The 25,189-nt window shown below is 41.2% G+C and overlaps 1 protein-coding gene across 1 annotated transcript in view; it reads left to right on the top strand.

Annotated features, from left to right (window-relative positions):
* Window positions 1-24,032, top strand: part of gli3 (GLI family zinc finger 3) — a 240,705-nt gene extending 216,673 nt beyond the window's left edge. The window contains exons 11-15 of the mRNA XM_034166901.1: window positions 10,491-10,640; window positions 12,160-12,324; window positions 12,432-12,722; window positions 16,929-17,322; window positions 18,555-24,032. Coding sequence (XP_034022792.1) covers window positions 10,491-10,640; window positions 12,160-12,324; window positions 12,432-12,722; window positions 16,929-17,322; window positions 18,555-20,908 — 3,354 coding nt within the window. The 3' untranslated portion in view covers window positions 20,909-24,032. The remainder of the gene's footprint in view (window positions 1-10,490; window positions 10,641-12,159; window positions 12,325-12,431; window positions 12,723-16,928; window positions 17,323-18,554) is intronic.
* Window positions 24,033-25,189: the final 1,157 nt, after the last annotated feature.

The following is a 25,189-nucleotide window of genomic DNA, read 5'->3' as shown; positions in this document are numbered from 1 at the left end:
GGAGGTTGTGTTTTCAGTCGCATTTGTTTGTTTGTCTGTCTGTCAGCAGGATAACTCAAAACGTTTTGAACAGATTTTGATGAAATTTTGTGGAGTGGTTGGAAATGAGAAGAGGAACAAGTGATTAAATTGTAGTGGTGATCTGGATCACGATCCGGATCCCGATGCTAATGCGTTAGCATGTCTATGGCATTTTCAATGTTAAAAGTTAGCATTAAGCAGTTGCAGCTGTCATCACGTTCGGGTGCATTTGTTTTCAAATTGTAATATTTCTTAAATTTATTTTTGTTTATATATTAATAATCTAATGATTATTATATACAATTTTAGAGAAAGAGACAAAAAGAAATAGATCACTGTGCCAAGGAGGGAATCTCTTTAGGGTCAGTGACCCTATGGCCTTGTTTAGAGAAGTGTTTCATAAATGTTAAAAAATTCATATATTTGCAGTTTAGTTGAATAATAAATTGAATTTTGTCTCTTATTTGTTTTTGTCTATAAGCACATGCAATATCAATATCAGTGCTCAGATGACAGTAGCTTCTGGTTAAAGGTGCAAGTTGCAATAAACTGTGATGCCAAGCGCTAAGGATACATGCTATCCAGTCACAGCAGATGAAACTTTTTTTTACTACTGAGCAAACATCATTGTTAGACTTTTTTAGGTTCAATGATTCCACGGTGTGTAGATGTTATGGCGTCAGTGACCCCATGGCCTTGGCGGAGGTTTGCACTCTCTGAGTGCTTCTAGTTTGTTTTTAATTTTTCCATCCTGGAATAATTTTTTCTTCACTTTCTGATATTGCATTCTATTTCTCATTTTCTTTGCACATGCAGATATGGAGGGAGATGCCAATAATAATAATAATAAAAAAAGTCATCGCCTACAGAATCCCTGTCCTCTAATTCAGCAGAGCGGACGAGAAGATACTCTTATCTCTGTGTGCCCCCCCCCCCCCCGCCCCCGCCCCCCTCAGTAATAGGATAAGTACAGTATTTGGACCACAGTGGCTCTCTGCACACATCGGAGGGGGTAGATTTCCATATAACCAAACAATAGAGCCTCCCTTCCCCCTGTACTTATATTCTGAAATGTCTTTGGGACCCCCAAAAAACAAACAAACAAACAAACAAAAAACAAAGATACGCCAAAACACCAGTTTTGTACACATTTTAACTCTTGTAACAAACCAGGGGATCACACAAATTCACTTTGACCAACAGTATTCTTTTAATAAGCAACCCCTAAAAATGCAACTAGAATGAAAATGTACAACACAAGATAAAAAAACGGTTGTTGTCCTGAAGTAGCGGCTGATGACGCTGCTTTTGCGGTTGGCCTCGTTTCACGATTAAAGAGCCACACCGTCGCAGCCGCTTTGCACCTTGCTCAAAAGCTCTCCAGTCGTGCTTCTTGATGCGTATTTTCTCAGAAATGCTCGTCACGGTGACACGCTGCCGTCGCGGCGTTTTTTTATCATTCGCATTTAAGGGTTCTCGGAGCAGGCGATAAGATAAACATCAGATCTACGCAGTTTAGCTCACTTATCGGGCCTACCCAGTCAGCAAAAGCGAGGCGGGTGTCAGTTTTAGTTCCTTATATTTATTTCATTTATTACATTTCAACTCAATACCCCCCCCCCCCCCCCGTGTGCATAGCTCTCATGCTTTTGCTTCCCATTTTTGGGCATAAACCTCTCGCTCTCTCATTTTCTCTTTCATTTTTTCTCCCTCCCCTCGTTTTCCTCGGAGGGAGTACTTTTAAAGATAAGGCCTGGTGGCTTCTTTAATGTCGCTCTTGAAGTGGGCTTTTTTTTCCAGTCTGGTTTGTTGCCGGAGTTGCCAACCCCACACTCCCATAATTCCCTAATATGGTCTTGCTGAACATTTTTTTTTATTATTATTTCTCATTGATCTATTACTGATACTTCACCATGGAGAAATCTACAAGAAGGCTGTGCTTTTCTGCAGCCCTTGTGTGATGGAAAATTAATGTTGGGGGGGGGGGTGTTTTAGTTTTTTTTTTTTTAAAGTGCCTGTAGAATTATTGGACATGGGGATGAGGCTGTGGGAGTCTGGTGTTATAAACAGAAACAGGTTTGAATTTGAGACAAGGGCCAAACATTTCACTTACACAGTAACAAGTGGCACAAGCCACTCCGCTGCTATAGCCTGTACAAATACGGCAACCGCGCTGCTGTGCTTGGTCATGACTGTGACCCGGATGTCGGACTTGGGTGATATAAATTCTCCTGAGTTGGACCACCTCATTTCACTTACAGAACAAGTATACGCAACTTGTTTCCTCAGTTGTCAGAATCAGAATCAAAATAGCTTTTATTCGCCACGTATCCACAAGAATACAAGGAATTTGACTTCGGTTTGAGCTGCACTCTCTCTGTTCGGCATGTATGAATACACACTAAACACTGAATAATTCACAGTAACCTTGTCAGTTCTTCCTTCAGTTTTAAGCTGTGAGCGGGGAAAAACACAACAGTTCTAATCCACCTCTTGATTAGTGGACTCGGGCTGTACTTAAAATAAAATAAAATCCTGCACTAGTTCAAACTTTCTGCTGAGGTGCAATCTTATTTTTTATGTTATTTTTTATGTTATTGTGTAATGTAATGATAATGTGTTACTGCAGCTACCTCCCACTGTATTTTTTCTTCATTGATTTCCTCAATAGACAATATTCATGAGAGCAAAGTGGTACAATTTTCTCGATTAAACTCGCTCCACTTTAACATACTGAAACGATACCAGACCCGCTCATTACATTGGACATGCAAAAGTCGTGTGTTTGTGTGTGTTTACAGCCTGTGTTTCAGCTGCTTTTGTGTTATGTCACTGTTCAGCCCAGGTTTGGGCTTTTGTGTGTGTGTGCATGCATTGTTTTTGTGTTTGTTTATTTAACTGGCTTGTTTATGGAACCAACAGCACCTCCCTGAAAGCATAGTTCATGTCAAAAATTTTTGTAAAATATAAACTTAAAAAATATGAATGTGTAACTAGAGTCACCATCAGTGTTTTTATTATTAAATTATTTATATAATCCAGATTTTATGAGTCACAGAGCTCCATGTGGGCTTATTTCAGTAGCATTCAGAAAAGTGAAGAGCAGAAAAGTGAGTTCTTGCAGCCCTTGAGGACTTCAGTGTGAGTGGTACACCTCATCTGAGTCTCCCTAAATCACAGTCTGTTGTACCAAAGGATCCTCTGGAAGTAAACAATTTCCACCATGATGATGGCTAGCATATGAATTGCTGCGGACTTTACTCCGAGCGCCCTCTGGTGGACATTTTTGGCCGATGAAAACATCGAGGAGCTCAATAAATGGTAAACGGACTGCATTTATGTAGCACTTTTCCATCTGCATCAGATGCTCAAAGCGCTTTACAATAATGCCTCACATTCACCCCGATGTCAGGGTGCTGCCATACAAGGCACTCACTACATACCGGGAGTAATAGGGGATTAAGGACCTTGCCCAAGGGCCCTTAGTGATTTTCCAGTCAGGCATTTTTGAACCGAGGATCTTCTGGTCTCAAGCCCAACACTTTAACCACTAGACCACCACCTCCCCCATGTAATTTGGTCACTTTTCAAGGGGGTCAGACTCATCAATAAAGTCAATTTAATGTACAATGGTTAATTTCAGGTCAGCTTGGTGTATAAATCTCGGTGTTCCAGGCAGTGAGAGCTGTTGTTAGAAGCAAGTTAGAGATAAAACAAAACCAGCTGATTTCAATAGACAATCAATGCAGCCCGAGCTTGTTTTCATCGGGCGGCCAGTTGCAGAGGTACGAATTCTCGCCTTCGGATTGGCCACTTCGCTGGAAGTGACGTGGCTCCGCGGCAATCCAATAGCTAGCTGTGGCACATGACTGTCGCAAGATGAAATAATTCAGCCATCACAAAAGCCATGTCATAGTGTGCAGTCAGTTATAAACCAAGACTATATTACAAATGCCCTTATTAGAGAGATTTTACCGAATAACATAAGTTCGCAGTTAAATTATTTTATTTTTTTATTTTTTTATTTAATATTTATTTCATTCATTTAAAAGAAAAAACAGAATAGCAGAAATAACAAAACTTTACAAACCCTTGAATGAAAAGGAGCAGATTGGAAGAACAAGTCTTATTCAATTCAACTTATACTAAATTCAAGTTGCCAATTAACTGCACTGTGTGTAAATTGCAGCTGCTACAAGCCAGTCTGCTGCTCTGCCTCGGATTATGCAGTAGGTGGCGCTGTGTTATTCTTCGATGTAGATCTGGTTTTTGTTGAGGCGTCTGCTGGTGTTACAAGGAGATAAACGTAGGCGTAGACTGAGGGCACCCCCCCACCCCCACCCCCACCCCCACCCCCGTGGCTGCCGGCGCGGGCCTTTAATTGGTAAAATGCAGTTTTTTTTTTAAATATATTTTTGATCAGGAGAAGGATTACTCCTCTTATCTGTGCCGAGAATCTTACTGTAAGATGAAAAGACTTTGCTGAATTACATGTGCCAATTCTAGCTCCCCGCCCCCTGCTTCCTCACCCGCTCTAATCTTTCCCCTTTTACTTCCTTCCTCCCTCCTTCCCTCCCTTATTTGCCTTTTTTTAATGCACCCCCACACCACCCCACCCACAAAGCACTTCAACAACTGACATCACAAAAGAGCATATGATTTATTAGGCGCTGTTTGATAAAGCTAAACGGTGTTGCGGGTCCCACAGCTTAGTGAAATTGCCTTGTAAACAGGTTCTCTTTTCATGCACACACACATTCTAATGCATGAGGCCCGTGTCCCAGAGAGAGTTTGATAAGGAGACATGGAGATGGATAGAAAATGCTGGGAAATAGCAGTGGGGAGAAAAAAATAACATTACATTATATTATAGTGTGCATCTGAAAAGGGAGTGAAAATAATTTCAAATCTGAGGCATTTTTTCCATTGCATTTGTTTTTGTTTTTTTTTTTTTTTGCATCACTATACATATGTCACAGACGGCGTCAGTGTCCCCTGTGTCCATATCCCTGGCGCCCCCTGACGTGCGCCTCCCTCCTGAATCCATCTTGGTGGTGTTTTTACAGTTGTTGGCCGATAAGCTGGCAGGGGGGAAGATGAATAACCTGCCGCGCCGCCGCTATCAGCACCTGTTTGTTGATTTAGCTGGCCAACAGGGCCTGTCTGCTCAGCATGGAGATTATTGATTCAATAAGAATTGCCATTAGATCATGCCATTAGGTTTCTCTCCCAGTGCTGTCTGTCCCCCTCTCTGTCAGCTCAGAGGCTCATGCATCACACCCGTCAATGGCCTCCTTCATTTGTACAAACGCGGCGTGAGTGTGCATCCGCCTGTGTGCGTATGAACGTGCACGTCCTCGTGACCCAGCGCCGCGGTGCGCTCCCATCGCTCTCAGCCAGGGGATATCGAACGCCGCTCAGAGCAGACCGATCGCTTGCCACAGGGATTCCCTCACGGAGAGGAAGAAAAAGAGAAGACGAGTCAGGTTTTCTGAGGCCCTTATCGAGCTGAGATCAATCTCAGGGATATTTCAGTAACGTCTGTGGTCACCCACTCCCCAATTATTTTCTGTGGAATTAGTCTTGTTTTGTCACTTTAGAATTAAAAAATGTCAGGTGGAAATAATGGAGGTCCTTTGCGGGTATATTAATGTCAATTCTGGTCTTGGTGCTGGCGTGTGGAACCCCACTGATGCTGCGCTGGCTCACACTGTGTGTCGATTCGTCTTTATTTCTAACCAGAACTGCGCTCATTATGAGTCCATACCACCACTAATGCCATAAAATGTCCCACCTTGGCGAGTTAACAAGGCACACTTGTGCGTCGAGAATTGCCCGCTGGGATAATTTGCACTGGGGACTAATGCACGCATGCACACAGGCACACATGGATGGCTGGAATGCAATTCTGCTTCCCCATTGTGGCCTTACAGCTAGTGGGAGATTATAAACCTCACAGCTACTCTGTTCAGTAAAGTGAGGGATCCTTAGAGACTCTTGATCCCAGATCACACTCAAATTCAGACTTGTCTGAGATCCACTCGTTGAGGATGTCTGGTTTAAATTTGGTGAATATCAGATCAATTTTATTGAAGTTATTATATGCAATTAAATGTAACTAATGTGAGGATGCACGGATGGTTCACATTCTTATATCCTGCTTCTGGACTGATGGACACTGGAGGGTGGAAAAAAAGGGTATAATGGTTCATTCAGCAACAAGGAATATCTCCCAAAAAATTACATTCCTTCCCCCAAATACTTTCCTAAAGGGATTTATGTACGAGTAAAATGAAGGATTTTTGTTAAGTCTCAGGCATCTTTCTGAACTTTAGAACTATGCCAATGGAGATCTCAAATTTGGCATGCTTTTTCAAAATTTTCTGCAGATCTACTTATCTACCTACTAGAGTGGGCACGCTGGCAGTCTGCTGTTGAACTTGAAAAGATGGTTTTCATAAAATTATTGACAAAAGATCAGAAAATGCCAGGATTCAAAAATGTTGTTTTCATACGTGCTAAATAAATTCCATGAGGAAAAGTTTAGGAGCTGCAGTTTCAATTTTTAGGATTTGCTTTTGATTTAATTTGATTTTTTTTTTTTGCTTGAAATTAATTTAAATGTCCACTTTAAATTTTTTTTTGTTATTTTGTGCAGACCTGCACAACATTGATTGGTTGCTGCAGCATGTCAGACCTAAAGCCACGTTTTGTGGTGCACAAAGAAATATCCGGCCTGATAATATTTCAATGCTATTTCATTTGGATCTGTCTGCAGAATGTCATGGTATCTACAGCAAACTAGAGCCAATATTTTAGAGTGAATTTTGTTTTGAATGTAGAAAAACATACTTTTTCACAATTAAAAACAAAATGTCCTGGCTCGACACATTTACTGTAGAGGAACCTCTATTGATTTTTGAAACAGCTTCTTTTAACTTTTTTTTAAATGCCCTGACAGGCTCTTTGACCAGATCAACATTCAAATTCAGTAGAATCTGTTTTTCCCAGATTTTGTGAAAATTTGTAAAAATAAATAAATAAAAATTCTTTTAATAATCTTCCTATCAGTCCATCAAACCGATGTGGGTGAAAGTGAAACCTTTTGGTGGAGAAAAATTGGCAGAGGATGTACCATATGTGCACGTTGGAATGCCCCACCCCGCCCCCTGCTCATCTGCCCACCCCCTTTTTCGATGAAAGATGCTTCAACACCCATCCTAAGTGAAAATAAATTTAGTGACCCAACACAATGTGAAAAGTAGAAAATAATAAGTTTTTCCAAGATTTTTTTTTCCTTGCTTTCGCATCCTGCTTCTGTATGATGGAATCAGTTTTCATGCTATATAGTGTTATATAGCATGAAAATAGCAAAATTTCAATGCTTTTAAAATTAAATTTCAAAACTTTGCAAAATAAGAACGGCCCCCATGCCCTTTTTCGGCATATTTACAAGCAGAATGTCCTGGGTGTTCCAATGTATGAGGAAAGAAAGTCTGATATAGACCCTGAGGCCTATTGGTGCTGGTGCTTATCACCAGATTCCATATTGGATGAGAGTTTAGGACTTCCCTTGGACAGTATGCCAGTTTGACAGTTACTTCTCCTACTATAGCCAATACCCATGTATTGCTGGGTGAACTGGAACAATGCAGATGAAGTGCAAGGACACAGACAGGTAGCATGACTAGGAATCAAACCCAAGTCTACATATTGGTAGCCCAAATCCTTATTGCACTGAGGATTTTCTTGGTGTGGTGTGATTACCATCCTTTTAGGAACAATGGACTGTGTGAACGACATACTCATGATTGTGCATGGATTCATGACCTGACCAGAGGGTAGGGCAATGCTCTGGTCCCAAGATGCTTCTGGCGGACGATCATCATGCCTTGGGGGTTAACTGCCTCTGGATACACTCTCAAAGAAAATCTGTTTTCCTCAGACATCTCAGAGTGTTCCATGTCATTGTTTATCCTCTTCCAGTCCGTCCCACTGTATTCACCCTGAAGGCATAAGGCTCTCCCAGGAATGGAATAATGATTCCTTTAGGTCAGGATGTTGTGTCTTACTCCATGGGTGGAGATTGTTTTAAAGACATTAGATCATGTAACCATACAAAAATGCTGGATGTCAACTTTATCACTACAGGGTACAAAGGCCTAATCCCAATACTCTCCCATTGCCCTTCCACTTCACCCTGGTTGAAGTGGGCGAAAGCCAAAGTCTGCTGGCCATTTTTACCTCTTTATTCCTCCATAAAATCCACCACTTGAAGAATTTGGATCAGCACTTAGTGAGAACAAGAAAAGAAGATTTGGGAGGCAGTGGTGCTCAAATATGTGATGCCTGGCTCCAGTTGCAAAGACCTTGACTTTCAGATGCCCTGACTGAACTTTTTGCCGTTTCACCTCAGCTGCTGCCTGCTTCTCCTTCGTCCTGAGCCTCAGAATTGAAGTTGCCACGGCAGCACAACTGTCAGCACTTATCAGAGGGGAGCGAGGCCCCAATGTCATGCAAAGTGGCATGGTTTTATTTGAAAATCCTGCACAGACTAGACACCCTTCTTTCGCTTTCCCTTCTTGGAACAATGAGTGAAAAAGCTAAAGGAAAAAGCCAGAATGCAAAGAGAGAAGTTTAGACAAATGAGATACAGGAAATTAGATGGAAGAAGTACCAGTTTTAAAACACGGAATCCTTCCATGATTCATGGTTTGCACAGGAATGCAGCATCCTTGAAGAAATGCAGCAAGTAGTAGCTTTTCATATGATGGGTGGATTTCACTCTCAAGAACCAAAATGAAATGAAAACACTGAAATGAAGTTTTGGAAGACGTCTGAATGCATACTGACGCTGACAGACACGTGCATTCCCTGACTCTGAGCAAACCATATGTATTTCTTATTTATTAATTATTAATTATGTTGTATTTTCTTTTCTCACTGTTTTGTGGGGTCAGCCTCCTAACATCCTCTAGTGACCAGCTGCTCCTGTTTGGATGTTCTGCCATCTTCATGTGTTTTTGAGTTTTGAGCTCATGTCATGGTGACGTTTCCATCATGTGTCCGCCCTCACAATTCTTTACAGTTACTTCATACAGTTTCTTCATTAGCAGCTGCGGAGAACTTGTCAGCTGCTGAATGTAACTAATAAAGTAACTAGTAATCTAACTTGGTTATTTTTAAGATCGAGTACTCAGCAAAGTAACTATTAGTTACTTTGCTGATTACTCAATCTTAAGAGTAACCAAGTTAGATTACTAGTTACCTTATTAGTTACATTACTTATTAGTTACAAGATGTTGACAGCTCCTAATAACGTAACTGCATAAAGCTGCTAATGAAGGAAGTGTATAAAGTAACTATGTAAAGTCACTAAAAAGTAACTAATAAAGTAACTTTTCAAAGTAACTGTGGCAACACTGGTGGGCAAATACGACTTTGGTGGTGAAAATAGTGAAATTCACCCAGAATAGGTCATGTTCAGTGACCTCTATATATTACTGGATAGCTCATTGGCCAATATTTTTGAAGCAAACTGGCCGCCATATTGCCACTCCGATGTTCCGCTGCTGAATGCGCTTTTCTCTTGATCTTTAATGAGGCGCATGCAACTAATTTTGTTAAAAAATACCTTCATGTTCAGCTATAAACTGCACAAATTGCCAGAACAAAGGCTGTGGATGAACATTTCACCTGTGAGTATGATGGAAATGGGAAGTAATGAACAATAATTTGAAGAGTCTATGTGCAGTCTGCATAAGTTGGGAGTGGCAAGATGGCCACCAGTTTGCTTGAGTGTGTGGGCCAATGAGCTGGCCAGTAATATATTCAGATTAGTGGCATGTTCCCAAATTAGTTGGTTGATTAGAGAAGACGAAGAAGATGAAGAAGAAGAAGAAGAAGAGGACATTGAAGAAAATTTACAGACTATTGTGAAGAATTTGGAGAACCTCAACTATCACCCACAATATGTCAGAGTGTAAATTGCTAACACCCAAGACAGTGTACACACAGCTGTAAACATTTTCACCTGCTACTTCAGGCTTTATTCAAAAGTGTATTGACAGTGTAAATCCTAAAATGACTCTAAGAAAAATTACAGCTATTGGTAAATTAAATTAAATTAATTTAATTTATATCACACTAAATCACAGCAAAGCTGCCTCAAGGCACTTCAGACAAGTAAGGTCTAACCTTACCAACCCCTAGAGGAAGCACACAGGCGACAGTGGTAAGGAAAAACTCCCTCTGATGATATTGAGGAAGAAACCTGAAGCAGACCAGACTCAAAGGGGTGACTCTCTGTTTAAGCCATTCTAACAGTTACAAGATTTTGCAAGTGGTAAAGAAATTAATTGACAATATGTCATAATTTTCTTTAGGTGCACAGTGTGGGGAAATAATTTGGAGGATAAAATCAGATGAGCTCTGCATCTGCATCACGTGCTTTTTTCTTTCTCCTCTAGCACATCAACAATGACCACATCCATGGGGAGAAGAAGGAGTTTGTGTGTCGGTGGGAAGAATGCTCTCGAGAGCAGAAGCCCTTCAAGGCCCAGTACATGCTGGTGGTCCACATGCGCAGGCACACTGGAGAAAAACCACACAAGTGCACAGTAAGAGCATTCCTGTTTGAAAAAAAAACATCATTTTACAGACACACACATGCAGCTTCAACTGCTTACTTCAGTTAAGGGTGATGGGGGGGTGGGAATCCTAGCAGTCATAGGGCGTGAGGCGGGGTACACCCTGGACAGTGCACCAGTCTGTTGCACTTTTAAATATCTTTACTTTATCTAATTTAGGTTATCCCACTGAAGATCACATTTCTTCTTTTTTCCCTTTTTTTTCTATCTGTCTTACATGCCATATTAATTAAAATCAGATAATGAATGTGCAGAATTTCAGTATTTTTATATTTGAATCGGATAAAAGGCTTTTGCGTTGCAGTAGTTTGTGTGTGAGGTTCTCCAAGTTAAGAAAACAGGTGAATAAATGCCTCTATCACAATAGGTGGCCAGATCAAGAAGACCTTTTGAGGTAGTAGTAACTGTGACAAAGTCAAGAATCAAGAGGAGACATAACCAGAGTAAAGACAAGAGGCTTAACAATGAGATGAAAACCACCGCCAAACCTCAAATATAGGAATACCAGAATAAAAATGATGAACTATGACCCTAATTTGTCAAATTATTTTTCTTTTATACTAAACTGAAGCTGAAACTCATGTTCATTGTTTGCTTTTAACTGCAATAGTTCTAGGCTTTTCCAAAGCCCATGTGTGTATCTTGTAAAATGCAATGAGTGAATTGATTGATAAAGGAACGAGTTCATCCCCTCAAATTAGTTAACACGATAACTCAAAAACAATAAACGTGTTTATCTTCTGAGTGTCTCACATCACTTACAGTCTAAAAGTGAAATAGTAAAATCATACCATCACAACCCCGCTGAAAGGATTTGGTATGAATTTAGCTGCAAAAGAAAAAGAAAGTGTTCCAACGAGGTAGAGATGATATTAAATTAGATTAGATTAGATTAGATTAGATACAACTTTATTAAGAGCATGAATGGGGTCAGTGAAATGTAATAACCTGTTGTTTTATGTTATGAAACTAAAATAACATGATGCCCACACAACCCCACTAAAAGGATTTGGTATGAATTTAGCTGCAAAAGAAAACGAAAGTGTTCCAACGAGGTAGAGATGATATTAAATTAGATTAGATTAGATTAGATTAGATTAGATACAACTTTATTAAGAGCATGAATGGGGTCAGTGAAATGTAATAACCTGTTGTTTTATGTTATGAAACTAAAATAACATGATGCCCACACAACCCCACTAAAAGGATTTGGTATGAATTTAGCTGCAAAAGAAAACGAAAGTGTTCCAGCGAGGTAAAGATTATTAAAAGGATTTGGTATGAACATAGCAGAAGCAGAGACATCTTCCTTCTCTCTCAACATACGGATAATTTTTGAAGTTACATGCAGCTTGTTTGTCCATATCTTTCTTGTCCAAGGTTGAGGTCTGGTAGCCACCAAGTCCACCACTGCTTGTACTGCAGTGGATAGATCAAATAAATACTTATAGACCTAAGTTGTCTGTTTGTATTGTGTGTTTTTGTGCAGTTTGAGGGCTGTACCAAGGCCTACTCCCGCCTGGAAAATCTGAAGACTCACCTGCGTTCACACACCGGAGAGAAACCGTATGTGTGTGAACACGAAGGCTGCAACAAGGCCTTTTCAAACGCCTCAGACAGGGCCAAACACCAGAATCGCACACACTCAAATGAGGTGATGCCACACGTCTCTGCAGACAGTCAAACCCCGTTACCTCTGATTACAGTTGGTGTAAACTGGAACAGATTCCTCACTTCTCAATTTTCTCCTCTTGTTTTCAGAAACCATATGTGTGTAAAATCCCAGGCTGCACCAAACGCTACACGGACCCCAGCTCATTACGCAAGCATGTTAAGACAGTGCACGGGCCTGAGGCGCACGTCACCAAGAAACAACGCGGAGATTATCCACGGCCTCCGCCTCAGCCCCGGGAGTCTGGCGGTAACGGACAGGGGCGATCGCCGGGGCAACTGTCGCTGGGCAGTTACACGGACCAAAGGGAGTACAACCACGCTACCTCAAAACAGGACGAATGTCTGCAGGTCAAGTCCATTAAGACGGAGAAGCCCATGGTACGACTTATTCTCAACAAGTTTCATATTTACTGCCTGGAATTACCTTTAAAACTAGAAGAGTCAAATTTCATGGCTTCTAATCCACTTCAGGATTCTAGTGATGTAAGGAAACATAATTAATTGGCCACATTCCCACATTTATGCAGATCTGCCCCAAATTATTTTCACTATGTTTTATAAGAAAACCTTCATTAGTAATAAGACCTCTCTTGCAATGTTACAAAAAAAGTTTTAAAATGTCCTGGCTCCACCCCTTTATATCTTACCCTAACTGTATTGACATCTATTTCATAATAACGCCACCTTTTCCCACTAAATATCATTAAGTTCTATTGTATTAACATCTTGTAACTCCTCTCATCTCTATGGAATTTCCTCCCAATTTTAAAATTTCCAACAGAGGCATTCAGGGATTGTTCAAGTGCAAAACAATGCCCCAAGTCCTAGTTTTTAAACCCTTTGGCTTTATTTTTAATTTGAAATGGCACATTTCTACATCCAAATAAAACCAGTGATGATTTGAGGTTGCTCCATTGCATAACTTTGGAATGTCCTTTTAAAGCAACATGATGGACTTTTAGACAAAAACTAGCAGTAAGCTTTCAGACTGCGTCCCATGCAGTATCCTGTAATTCTGCTCATTGTCGTATCTCTTTTTTTTTTTTTTTTGTCAGTATACGAGTGTACACTTGGAAAGGGAGGGGCAAAGATTGGTTGCAGTATGAAAGCTCAACACAAGATGGCGCCAAACATTTTGTCATGCCAAATTAAGTCTTAAATACTTTTAACTGATTTACGTCCGTGTAACACTATTAATATCCAACATTGAAGTGTGTGTGTGTGTGTGTGTGTGCGCGCGCTTGTGTGTGTGTTTTAACCTTGAAATGGGGGCACACACGTTTACATCTGAAGCCTTCTAATAAGTACATTTTTTTTCTTCTATCCACTGCTTTGCCATTTGAATTCTCCCTTTTCTAAGGACAGTGGGTAATCAGGTGAGACAGGTGTTCCTTCACATTGCATTTGTAAAATCATTCATTTCATCTTTTGGACTTTTTTGCACCATCAATGTCTGCCCAAACAAAAAGTCAGCTTTGTCCTCATTGTGCAATGAACTCATCCTTGAGAGACGTACTGTAACGAGATTTTTCCTCTCATGCCATTGTACCACGAAGACAACATCATTATGTTTACCAAATGTGATACATTTCTATAAGCACTGCCGCATGACCTTTGGGCAGAACAATCACTGCAACATATTTTCACCAGGTTATGTTTTCGTCCCTGTCTGTTTGTGAACAGCCTGGAGCCCACAGTTTTTTCATATATTCTTATGAAATTTTTACTGAAGATTCATATCCTCATATGCAAGAACTGATTCCATTTTCAAAGTCATAGGGCAAAGGTCAAAGTCAGGAAAAATCATGGAAAACTGGAAAAATCCCTATTTTTAACATTGAACCAATATTCAAAAATTTATAACTGTCAAAAAAGACCATATTTCTTTCATATTTGAGAGCCTTATGTAGATGTTCCTTTATCGGGTTGACAAAGTTTTCTGATCCAGATTACAGTTTGTGGCCATTTAAATTTAACATTGAAAACCCCCATTTAATGTATATTTTACATTATATCTTAATCAAACGTGCTCCAATCACTCTCATATTTGAAAGTGAGGTGCAGACTGGCACTCACTATCAACTGACAAAGTTTGATTCAGATCTGATCCAGATTGCAGATTTTGTGGCCATTTAAATTTAACATTGAAACCCCCATTTAATGTATATTTTACATTATATCTTTATCAAAAACGTTGCTCCAATCACTCTCATATTTGAAAGTGAGGTGCAGACTGCCACTCACTATCACCTGACAAAGTTTGATTCAGATCTGATCCAGACTGCAGATTTTGTGGCCATTTAAATTTAACATTGAAAACCCCATTTAATGAATATTTTACATTATATCTTAATCAAACATGCTCCAATCACTCTCATATTTGAAAGTGAGATGCAGACTGGCACTCACTATCACCTGACTAAGTTTTGTCTAGATCTGCTCTGGATTGTGGATTTTGTGGTCATTTGAATTTAATATTGAAAAGCCCATTTGGTGTACTTTTTGCATTATATCTCAATCAAAAGTGCCTCACTCACTCTCATTTGTGACAATGCCACAGTTGGCACAGAGGAAGATGAAGCTGAAAGTTTGGCTCCGGTCACTAAAGAGCCATCTGGGAAACTCAAGCTTACTTTTCAGAGTTATTGTGGCTTCACAGTTTCCCTCACTGTTCTCCATTTTTGACGCTGGTCTGCTCCCTTCAGATAAGCCACTGATTTAATTTAATTCCAGAAGTAACACTTTAATCAAGCTCTAAAATTTTTTGTCTGCTTGATTGTCAATGAAACATCAAAACGCTCAGCAAGACAACTGTCCAATTACTTTTGGTCCTTTAAAAAATGGGAAACACACACAGGTGCTGCAGTTTTTACACCACTGAGCCAATTTGGCTGTAATCACCCTCAAATTACTAATTTGTTTTTAGTAGTCCACTCAAATATACTGTGACGGGAAGCTATATTTCAAAAAAGAACACACACCTGCCATGTCCAAATATATATGGACCTATACTTTACATCACAAAGTCTAAAAATGCTTCAGTTCCATTTACATCTTACGTTGTAGCATCCAGTCATAGTTTTGTTACAACCACAAATCAGAAAATGTTGAAACAATATGAAACATGCAAAAAGTAATAATAAAAAAAAGTGTTCCTTACATTTATTTTGACTTTGTTTCATTGTAGATGGTATAAACCCAAGATATTTCCCGTTTTGTGTGTTCGGCTCATTTCATTGTTAATATTCACCCATTGCTGCATATACCCACCATGCTGCCATGAGCAAATTCTTTCATTCTAAATATTCTGAATATAAGGCTTCTTATTAGTTTGTTTTTTCATTGTTTTGTTCTGATTCTCATTTCTTTGGTACTACTGGCTCTAAGAGCTTTGTCCAAAAATTTCTATGACTCTATCTGTAAAAATGACAAATAAAATCTCTCTAAAATCTAAGGATTAAATCATCACTTTGACAAACAGTTTTGAAACATCAGGTGATGGATACATGTACATTTCCAAGTCACTGAATATGTCTTGGACTTCATTTATATTAATCCTTAAGAAATGCAAACAGTGTGATACTGTGTGGTAAATCTGTGTCAACTAGGCAGCTCTCAAAAATTAAGTGACCATGCTGCTAGGAGACTAGTGAGGTAAGCCACCAAGACACACAGGGCAGCTTTGAAAGAATTACAGGCTTCCGAGGATGTGAGTGTACAAACTGGGAATGTTGCAACATTTGCTCATTGCATCATCATTTACAGCATCATGATGGAGTGGAGAAGGACTGTGAAACAGAAAAACAGATCAGCTCTAGGCTTTCCCTGTTTCTTTTGGCAAACTGCACATGAAACTTTGCATGTTATCTTCAAGAAAATCCTCCAATTCACCATTTCATCATGAAGCTGTGTAACTGGTAATGCAACCCACAGAAGTTGCATGATGTACAGTTTCTCCAGCCACCACCACAGAAGCCTATAGCTGCTGCAGAGCTGTCTTGGTGGCTTCCCACACTAGTCTCCTTCCAACAGGGTCACTCAGTTGTTTAGAACTCCCTACCTGACACAGATTTACCCTACAGTACCATACTATTAGTATTTCTTAATAACTGGTGTAAATTCAGTCCAAGACATATTCAGTGACTTGGAAATGTTCATGTATCCATCCATCCCCTGACGCGTCTCAAGAAAACTGACTGTAAAATTTATGATTTAATCCCTATAATTAGAATAAATTGCCCGTGACTTAACCTTTTTTGGGGGAGGAGAGGGATGTATTGACAAATGAAATTATGTTGACCACACAAAACAGGAAATACATATCTTGGGTTCATACAGTCTGCAATGAAATAAAAGTCAAAATAAATGTAAGGAACACTCCATGTTATTTTAGCTTTTTTTGTGAATTTTCCATATCATCCCAACTTCTGATTTGGGGTTATACATCATGTGAGTGTCATGTCGTGTTACTGGCGTTTCACCCGCCAACATGTGACTTAATTGTTGCCGTGACTTGTGTTTATTTTTGCATTACCTGTAATAAACGTTGCAGTCACTCGTATCATGTCCTGACATCTGTCTCAGACGTCTCAGCCAAGCCCTGGCAGTCAGTCTACATGCAGCAGTGACCAGTCCCGCGTCGGCGCCTATCCCAGCGGTGGAGTCCAGCTTGCTCTGAGAGCTGGACACTCACCAGGGGAGGGACTGGAGGAGGATGAGGAGAAAGAAGAAAATGAAGAGGAGGTGGAGGAGGAGTGTGAGGGTGAGCCAGCCCCTATCATGGACTCCACAGTCTCGACGGCAACAGCGGCCATGCTGACCATGCAGGCGCGGCGAAGCGTTGGTCGTCCCCTGCGCTGGATGGAGCACATCAAGATGGAGAGGCTGAAGCAGGTGAATGGAGTGCTGCCGAGGCTGGGGTCCCTGCCCCCTACACCGCCCCCTAAAGGATCCACATTGCCAAACATCACGGGGAAGGGTAAGCTTACATGACAAAGCACCACATTACAAACCCATACACAAAAATCTAAATTCTCATGTGTTTTAAAAAACCTTGAATTTTGTGCTACAATATGTACAGGACTAGAGCCCAACCAATATATCAGTTGGCCAATAATATCGGTCGATATGAGCCTTTCTCGGACATATCGGTATCGACATATCTGTTATTTTTGCTGAAATGAAAACTTTTATTTCACTGAATAAACGATGCAGAAAACACATTGGCTGCTGGAAATTGTGTCATGACATAGCCTGTCCAGCAGAGGGCACTTAGGGCATTATTTACAATGCTGTCAGGCATGGCTGGGACCCCATCACCCCTTGGCCACACAAGAAATAGAGACAGTGATGGGCTGCCATTCATTTTCAATCTGAGTAGGCATTTTACAGTGACAAGAGACAAGAACTCACGGTGCCGCCACCTATGCAGAGCCAAAATACACGAGAACTCTGTTTTATGTAAATGCTAAGCGATAAAACATGGCAACTGCCAATACAAGTAAAGGCAGCCCGATGTGCGTTGATTGGTTGTTGGTAATATTTGTAGTTATAAAGTTCATGTTCATATTGTAAAACAGTTTGCCATCAGGGTTTAATCATGAAACTTTAGGATTCATTGCTGTTTGTTTATGTATATATACATCAGGAGATAAATTGATTGCTATTGTAAAGTTTTTTACTCCCCTCAACAGCCCCTCAATGGTCTATAGCTATTGTGCTCTATCTAGGACCGTCCAACTTGTTGTTAAAGGTTTTCCCAAAGTTGCAGGAAAAAAAAACAAAACTACGGAGCACTTGCTTTAATTTCAATTTCAATTCAGTTCAATCCTCAAGCAGTTGCTTGAGGATTTTACAGCAAAAACCTCTACACACCAATCTGTGTCCACATCACAACTGGATAAATACATCCACAATTCCATCTTCCGTGTATGGCCAACACATTAAGGCAAAACAAATGCCTAAATTTCTGCGATCTGCTGTAAAATGATATTGAGCCATATCAAACTGTATATCATATCAGTCCAAATAGCATATAACAGTGTTTCATGGACCAGTGCTGCCAGTTGTCTGCGGTAGCATCTGTCTGAGGGATCTCTCCACACTTGTCCGATTTGCCATTTTCCGGTCTGTTTTCTTGCCAGCTTGCTTTCACACTCTGCAGTGTGCAGCCTTTCTCCATGTGTCTACTCTGTCTGTGTCTCTCCTCAGGATCCTGTTTGGGCAGGCCGTGGGGGACGTCTGCTCCTCAGCCACCTGCTCAAGTTGAGCTGAGCAACACGGACCTAACAGTGCTAAATCTGCTCCGTGACCGACGCGACAGCACCAGTAGTGCAACCAGCTCTGCTTACCTGAGCAGCAGTCGGCGCTCCTCAGGGATCTCCCCCTGCTTCTCCAGCCGACGTTCCAGCCAGGCATCCCAGGGTGATGGCCCGACAGTGGCCGCCCATCGGTATCGCCTCCACAACCTGAGCTCCACAGACTCTTACGACCCAATCTCCACGGATGCATCCCGCCGCTCCAGTGAAGCTAGCCAGTGTGGAGGCGGGGTAGGAGGAGGGGGTGGGTGGGCGCTTTCAGCTGGTGGCTGTGGAGGCATAGGAGGAGTAGGGGGGTCACGAGGAGTGCTCAATTTAACCCCAGCACAAAGGTACCACTTGAAAGCCAAGTATGCAGCTGCAACTGGTGGCCCACCTCCCACGCCTCTACCAAACATGGAGCGCATGAGCTTGAAGACTCGCATGGCCATGATGGATGAGGGTGGTGGCAATAGCATATTGCCCCCATTACTCAAGCCACAGCAATGCAATGATAGCACCAATGGGCATATTGGACAGGCAGGCTACCGGAGGAGGGTCCTCTATCCTGGTGAAGGACCACTAAATGGGAATCGGAGGGCCAGTGACCCAGTGCGAACTCAAGCTCCTGATACTTACAGTCTGTCCCCAGTCCAACGCTTCAACAGCCTTAACAATCTTCACCCTCTTCCGGCTCTATCTAGTATTCATCACCCCACACCTGACACCCACAGCTTTAGCATACAGAACTACACTCGCTCAGATGGCAACCTGCAGAGAGGCCTGCAACACTCACCTTATGCCCCAAGCATCACAGAACACTCAGCCTTAGAAACCTTGGCCATGGAAGAGTTGCTTGGAGATGAGAACATGCTGCCTGATGACCTAGTACAGTATCTTCACTCCCACATGCAGTCAGATGGTGGCTCCTTCATGCACATCGAGGACCAAATAACTTCTATCCAAAGGGACATCTCCCAACCATTTGTGGAAGACACTGAGCAGATCCAGAATCCAGTGCCAAACATGCCCTTCAGTGGGTCTCAAAATCTGCAACAACACCAACAAATAGTAGAAAGGAAGAGCCGCAGTAAGCTTCCTATCCAATGGAATGAGGTGAGCTCTGGGAGTGCTGACAGGTCCCCTCAGAGGGAGCAGAATCATCAGGCTCAGTGTGGCAGGTGGTTGAGCACTCAGCATGCACCCATTTCTGCACCTTTTGGCAGGTTTGCAAATATGGTGGTTCAGCAGCAAATGCCCAATGACTTCCAGAACAGTTGTGCCCAGACTAATCAGACTCAGAGTGCTTGCAGTGTCAACCCTGAAGTGAAACTAGAGACATCCACCAACTCCTGTATGGCGATAAGAGGGAGTAGTCAGACCTCTACAAACACCATGAGCAGGGCTCACTTCACACAAATCAATGATGGGCCTTTTCTACAGAGCCTCAAAATTCCAACCTCAACCAGTCCTCAAAAACAGAGCCACTCCCAAGAAAACTACAACAGTAGAACCTCTTGCCAGGTTGGAAGCAACCTTAACCTAAACCGTACCTCTATGGGCAGCATCCCCAACTTCTCCCAGGGACCTGGTATTCATCACAATCACCAGATTCATGCCCCTCACCCACCAGTCAACAGTTGTAGGACTTTTGCAAGGACCCAGCAGTACCTCAATTCAGCTAATTCCAGTGAAATTCAGGCTGGCATGAATCAGCAGCAACATCTGCACAGGAGTGTGAAGCAGTGTTCTCTGACACCTAAAACATCTGGATTGAAACTGGAAATCCAAGATGATGGATATTTAGAGAATAGCTTTAATGGCCACTTAGCCCTTGAGCCAGCAGACCCCAAGACCTCCTCATTCCCTGTCCTGGAGAACCAGTGCTTTCTGGACTCCATGGCTGAGTCTGTGGAACAAGGTGATGCCGGTGGCAGTGAGGACCCAGCCACTCTTCTCTCCCCTGGTGCTGACCAGGTGACCAGCACAGTGGACAGCAATGTAGCTGATGTATTAGTCGAGGGTGCAAGTTTGGACTTTGATGCCATACTGGAGGATGGCTATGACCAGGGAAGCCTGGTCTCAGGTGTGTTGAGTCCATCTGTGTTTCCAGGTCTGTCCAGGACCTCGTCACGATTAACCACCCCACGAACATCGAACATCTTCCACAATGTGACCCCTGGCTTCACCAACATGGCCATTGGAGACATGAGTTCCCTCCTCACCACACTTGCTGAGGAGAGTAAGTTCTTGGCTATCATGCAGTAGTAGATGCTCTTTCTCTCTGCCTTCTCCTCCATTAGGGAAAAACCAAGGAAGAGATAAAACTGGTGTATGTGAAGCAGAAACTATGAAAATTATATACTTAAAAGAGAATTTCCTTCATAGTTGTGCAAGCTCAGAACAGCACCCTTAGATCTTCAAACTGAGACACGCGGTGTTGATTTGGTTTTGAACAACTCACTGTTTCAAAACGAATCCAAAGTCATGGGGCTAGAAATGTGGATTTGGAGGGGGGCGCTGTTTTACACTAATAATTATGAAGGACCGCCTCTTTCAGTGTGTTCTTGAGCTGGCAGTTGCTGGCAGGATATGTTCACGTTATTACAGCCTGAGCCATATTAAAAATTGTTAGCAATCAACCCTTTGAGTGCTTTTCTCAGCTTTAATGAGTGCTTTGTTTGCTAGAAATCCTTTTTGAAAAATTAGATTTGGTAGTAGTTCATCAGAGTGAAAGGAGCAACAATCCCGGGGGTTAAAAATACACAATACCCTCTAAAAAGCCAACAAACTGAACATATCCAACCTACTTCATGAATTGTGAGCAGAGCACATGATGCCACAGTGATATCTGTCTGACTGTCCACCTGTAAATGTTATCTTCACTGCATGAAAAACTTGACTTACTGGGTGTCTTACCGCCATCACATCCAGGTGACATGGTGCCTTCACAGAAGCCAATTGACTTCTGAGCCACTAGTAGGCACTAGCCGCTAAGTGAAAGCAGAAATGATTACTCGTGCACAATTGACCGGATCTTCACCAAATTTCTATCATAGTTTCCCGCAATGGCTACATCATGTTGCAAAGCTCAAAGTTCCTCATATGAGAAACTGTGATTCCTCCTACTACATTGGCTGGAAAGTCATTAAAGATGGTTTTTCAACTTGGCCTTCTTTTCAGGGTAATTCAGGAAGATCAGTGGGAAAAGGAGTTTGACTACCAATACTTAGACCTGGGTCTGGTTCCTGGTCCTGCTACATGTCTATGTCATTGGGCAAAGCCAATTCATCTGCCTTGTCCCAGTCCACCCTGCTATAAATGGTACCAGCATTAGCTGGAGAAGTAACTTGTGATGGACTGGTGCCCATCCAGGGGGAGTCATACACACTTGTTCTCCTTCACGGAGATAAGCACAGGCACTAACGGACCCACAGGGCCGATATAGCACTTACCTGTTCTTCTACTTTTCAGGGTTACAGTGGTCAAAGTTCAAACTGGATGTGGCCGGCACATTTTGTAATTTCCTTTGCTTGTCAGCCTGTTTATTGGTAATACCACCTTCAACTATTATACTTGCGGGTAGAAATGCCCCTGCTCTGTGGTGCTCTTGTTTTCTAATATATTGGCTTATAACAACCCTGCAACGATCTTCAAAGATAGTTCCAGTCAGTTTGTTTAGCGCAGATGTCACGCACAGCAATAGTCCCTTTATGGACCGTAATAATTCATGTATATTGTATATGTATATATATATCATGTTTGGAAAAGCTAATATTTTGGCTTCATGTGGAACAATGCAGTTGTCAAAGTTGAGTCAAGCACTCAGAGTCTTGATTATGAACAATATTTTCATATGACTAAGATTACAGAAAAGTGGACATGTCATTTTACATCCCACACAAAAAGTGGGATGTATCAGTTATGTACAGATAAATAGTTATATTCCATTTGTGGAATTAAGGCAATTTTTTTTTTTTTGGTAAACCCTTCTTTTTGTATGACTGATTTTTTTTTTATAGTATTTGTGCGTCACTGGTTTTGCTGTACACACTGTTGGTAAAAAAAATAAATAAAATGCATGTATTCCATATTAAACATAAACACTGTCTTTAAAAGTACATAGACTAGTAGCCCTTGTGTCATCGATTACGATCGCACAAGTACAACGCCGCTAAGGTCGTTCTCGTGCCAGGTTTGACGGGGGTCAGGAATTTTAAGAGGCCCTGATGATATCTTTATATGTCATAGGTTTTATTAAGTAGCAGATTAACATTTGTTGTGTTTTTTATGTTATTTTTGTGAATCTGTAAAGTTTCAGTGCTTCTACCAAGTTTTACCAAGTGGTGTTTTTGTAATGAATATTGTGGTACGGTCCCAAAAAAATAATAAATTCTAAAAAAAAAAAAAACAAAACAAAACAAAAAAAAACAATTTCCAGAAAAAAGGGACAATACATACAAGTATTCGCAGGCACCGTCGGTAGATGTGTACTTGATATCTAAATATCTTGATTTAGTGTGTTAAGGTACTCAAAATGTATATAACTGTTTTGATATTCTGTTTGTGGTAATATGATTTTTAATTTTTTTTTTTTTTATGTTTGATTGCACGCTTGTTCAGAGCTGTGAAAATGGACATAAGAGTTCCTGTTTGGTGCTTACACAGATTTACATTTTTAACGTCTTACGGACCCACAGTGGTTCGTAACACACAAACTCCCCTCTCATGATAAACAAGTTTTTATTTGTTTTATCTCCAAAGCTCTTACCTTCAGAACACCAAGAAGTATTTCAGTGACTGTGTGGACAGTGTTCATACTTTTTTTTTTTTTTTGACTCTCAGTCTCACGTGACTGTGCACATCAAGTCAAAACAATGAGGTACAAATTGTTTGGTACTTTTGTTGTTTTTTTTTTTTTGTATCCATGTATTGATGCTTTGTTCTCAAAGAAGAAGAAATCGTTTCCTTTGAAAGAAGGAAATTGTGCCTTATTCGTATCCGAGGAGATCACTGCCAATCTTACATTTTGAATGATAAAGAAAATACCATGTAAAGTGTCTCATGAGACCCAGAAAGGATAGAAAAATTTATATAAGAAAAATCTGAATATTAGAAAAAAGATTTGAAAAATGCATTCTAATTTTTTTCGCCACATTTATTGTCGTTTTATATATAATGTGTAAATACAGTACTCTTTGTGTAGATTTAGGAGAGGAAAATGAGGATGATCCTGGGGCCAAAAAAGAACTGAAAGCAGGGATTCCCAGACGGATCTGGCTCCGATCACAGTGTCACGTGCACAGCACCGCTCCTCCGCCAGAAGAGCCGCTTTGCTCTTTTATAACTGATTGCAAATGTTTGTATTGTTTTAATAAAAACAGAAATTATATTTTAAGTCTCTTTTATTTGTCTGGTTTTCAGAAAATATTAATATTCTGTGTGGGTGGTGGGTCGACAGTAGATCTGGTGCAGACCCGTTGCATTGGGATTTGGCACAAATTTGACATCAGATGTCCTTAAATACTATCACCTTGAGACTAATAAACTTAACTAAATAAAGTTTGTTTTCCTTATGTAGTTGACCATAAAGTTGTCTGCCACCTGCTGGATAAATGGACTGCATTTATAAAGCGCTTTTCCATCTGCATCAGACACTCAAAGCGCTTTACAATTATACCTCACATTCACCCCGATGTCAGGGTGCTGCCATACAAGGTGCTCACTATACACCGGGAGCAATAGGGGATTAAAGACCTTGCCCAAGGGCCCTTAGTGATTTTCCAGTCAGGCAGGGATTTGAACCCATGATCTTCTGGACTCAAGCCCAACACCTTAACCACTAGACCATCACCGGTGATTGATGGATGCAAGCTGGTTAATAGAAATTAAGAGCAGGTGTAGCTGACCTTGTTGCTTGTCTCCAGAGGTCAGCCCCACCTCTTTTTAACTCCACCCACTGCAAAAAGGGTCTGGATCAGAGACTGTATGGTCTGGATCCAAGCACCTTTGCTGATGCTGAATCAATGGAGGCACCATCTTCGTCTAAATCTGACCAACAGGCACTGATTGGCTGAGTGTTCCTACGTCATTATCACAACAGCTGTTGTCACACAAGCAAGGCGATGTTGGAGAAAATTTATTTTGGGAATTGATAAAGCAAAACCTCACCACTAAGTATACACTTCTAAAACAAACAAAAAAAAACCACTTTGAATTCTTAGCTTTTTTCACGCAACTGTGACATTGGTTCATGTCCCTCACGAACTGTGGGTGGCAAGCTCCCACCTGTTCTCGGTCATATACAAATGACCAATGTGTATTCAATACAGATCAAAGCCTGTCGCCTGAGTCTCACTGTCCTCCTTTTGTTCATGAAAATAAAGCATTTCCCGCTTCATTGTTTATCAACTTGTATAAATGTATATCTGCAAAACTAAAGACATTCCATTCTTTTCTGGGCGGCACAGGGGCTGAGTGGTTAGCACTGATGCCTCACAGCAAAAAGGTCTTGGGATTGCTTCTCGCCCTTTCTGTGTGGTTTGCATG

This window comes from Thalassophryne amazonica, chromosome 1, assembly GCF_902500255.1.
Source record: "Thalassophryne amazonica chromosome 1, fThaAma1.1, whole genome shotgun sequence".
Taxonomy (NCBI): Eukaryota; Metazoa; Chordata; class Actinopteri; order Batrachoidiformes; family Batrachoididae; genus Thalassophryne; species Thalassophryne amazonica.
Note: the sequence above shows the minus strand (reverse complement) of the source record. Positions and strands in the feature narration are given on the sequence as shown.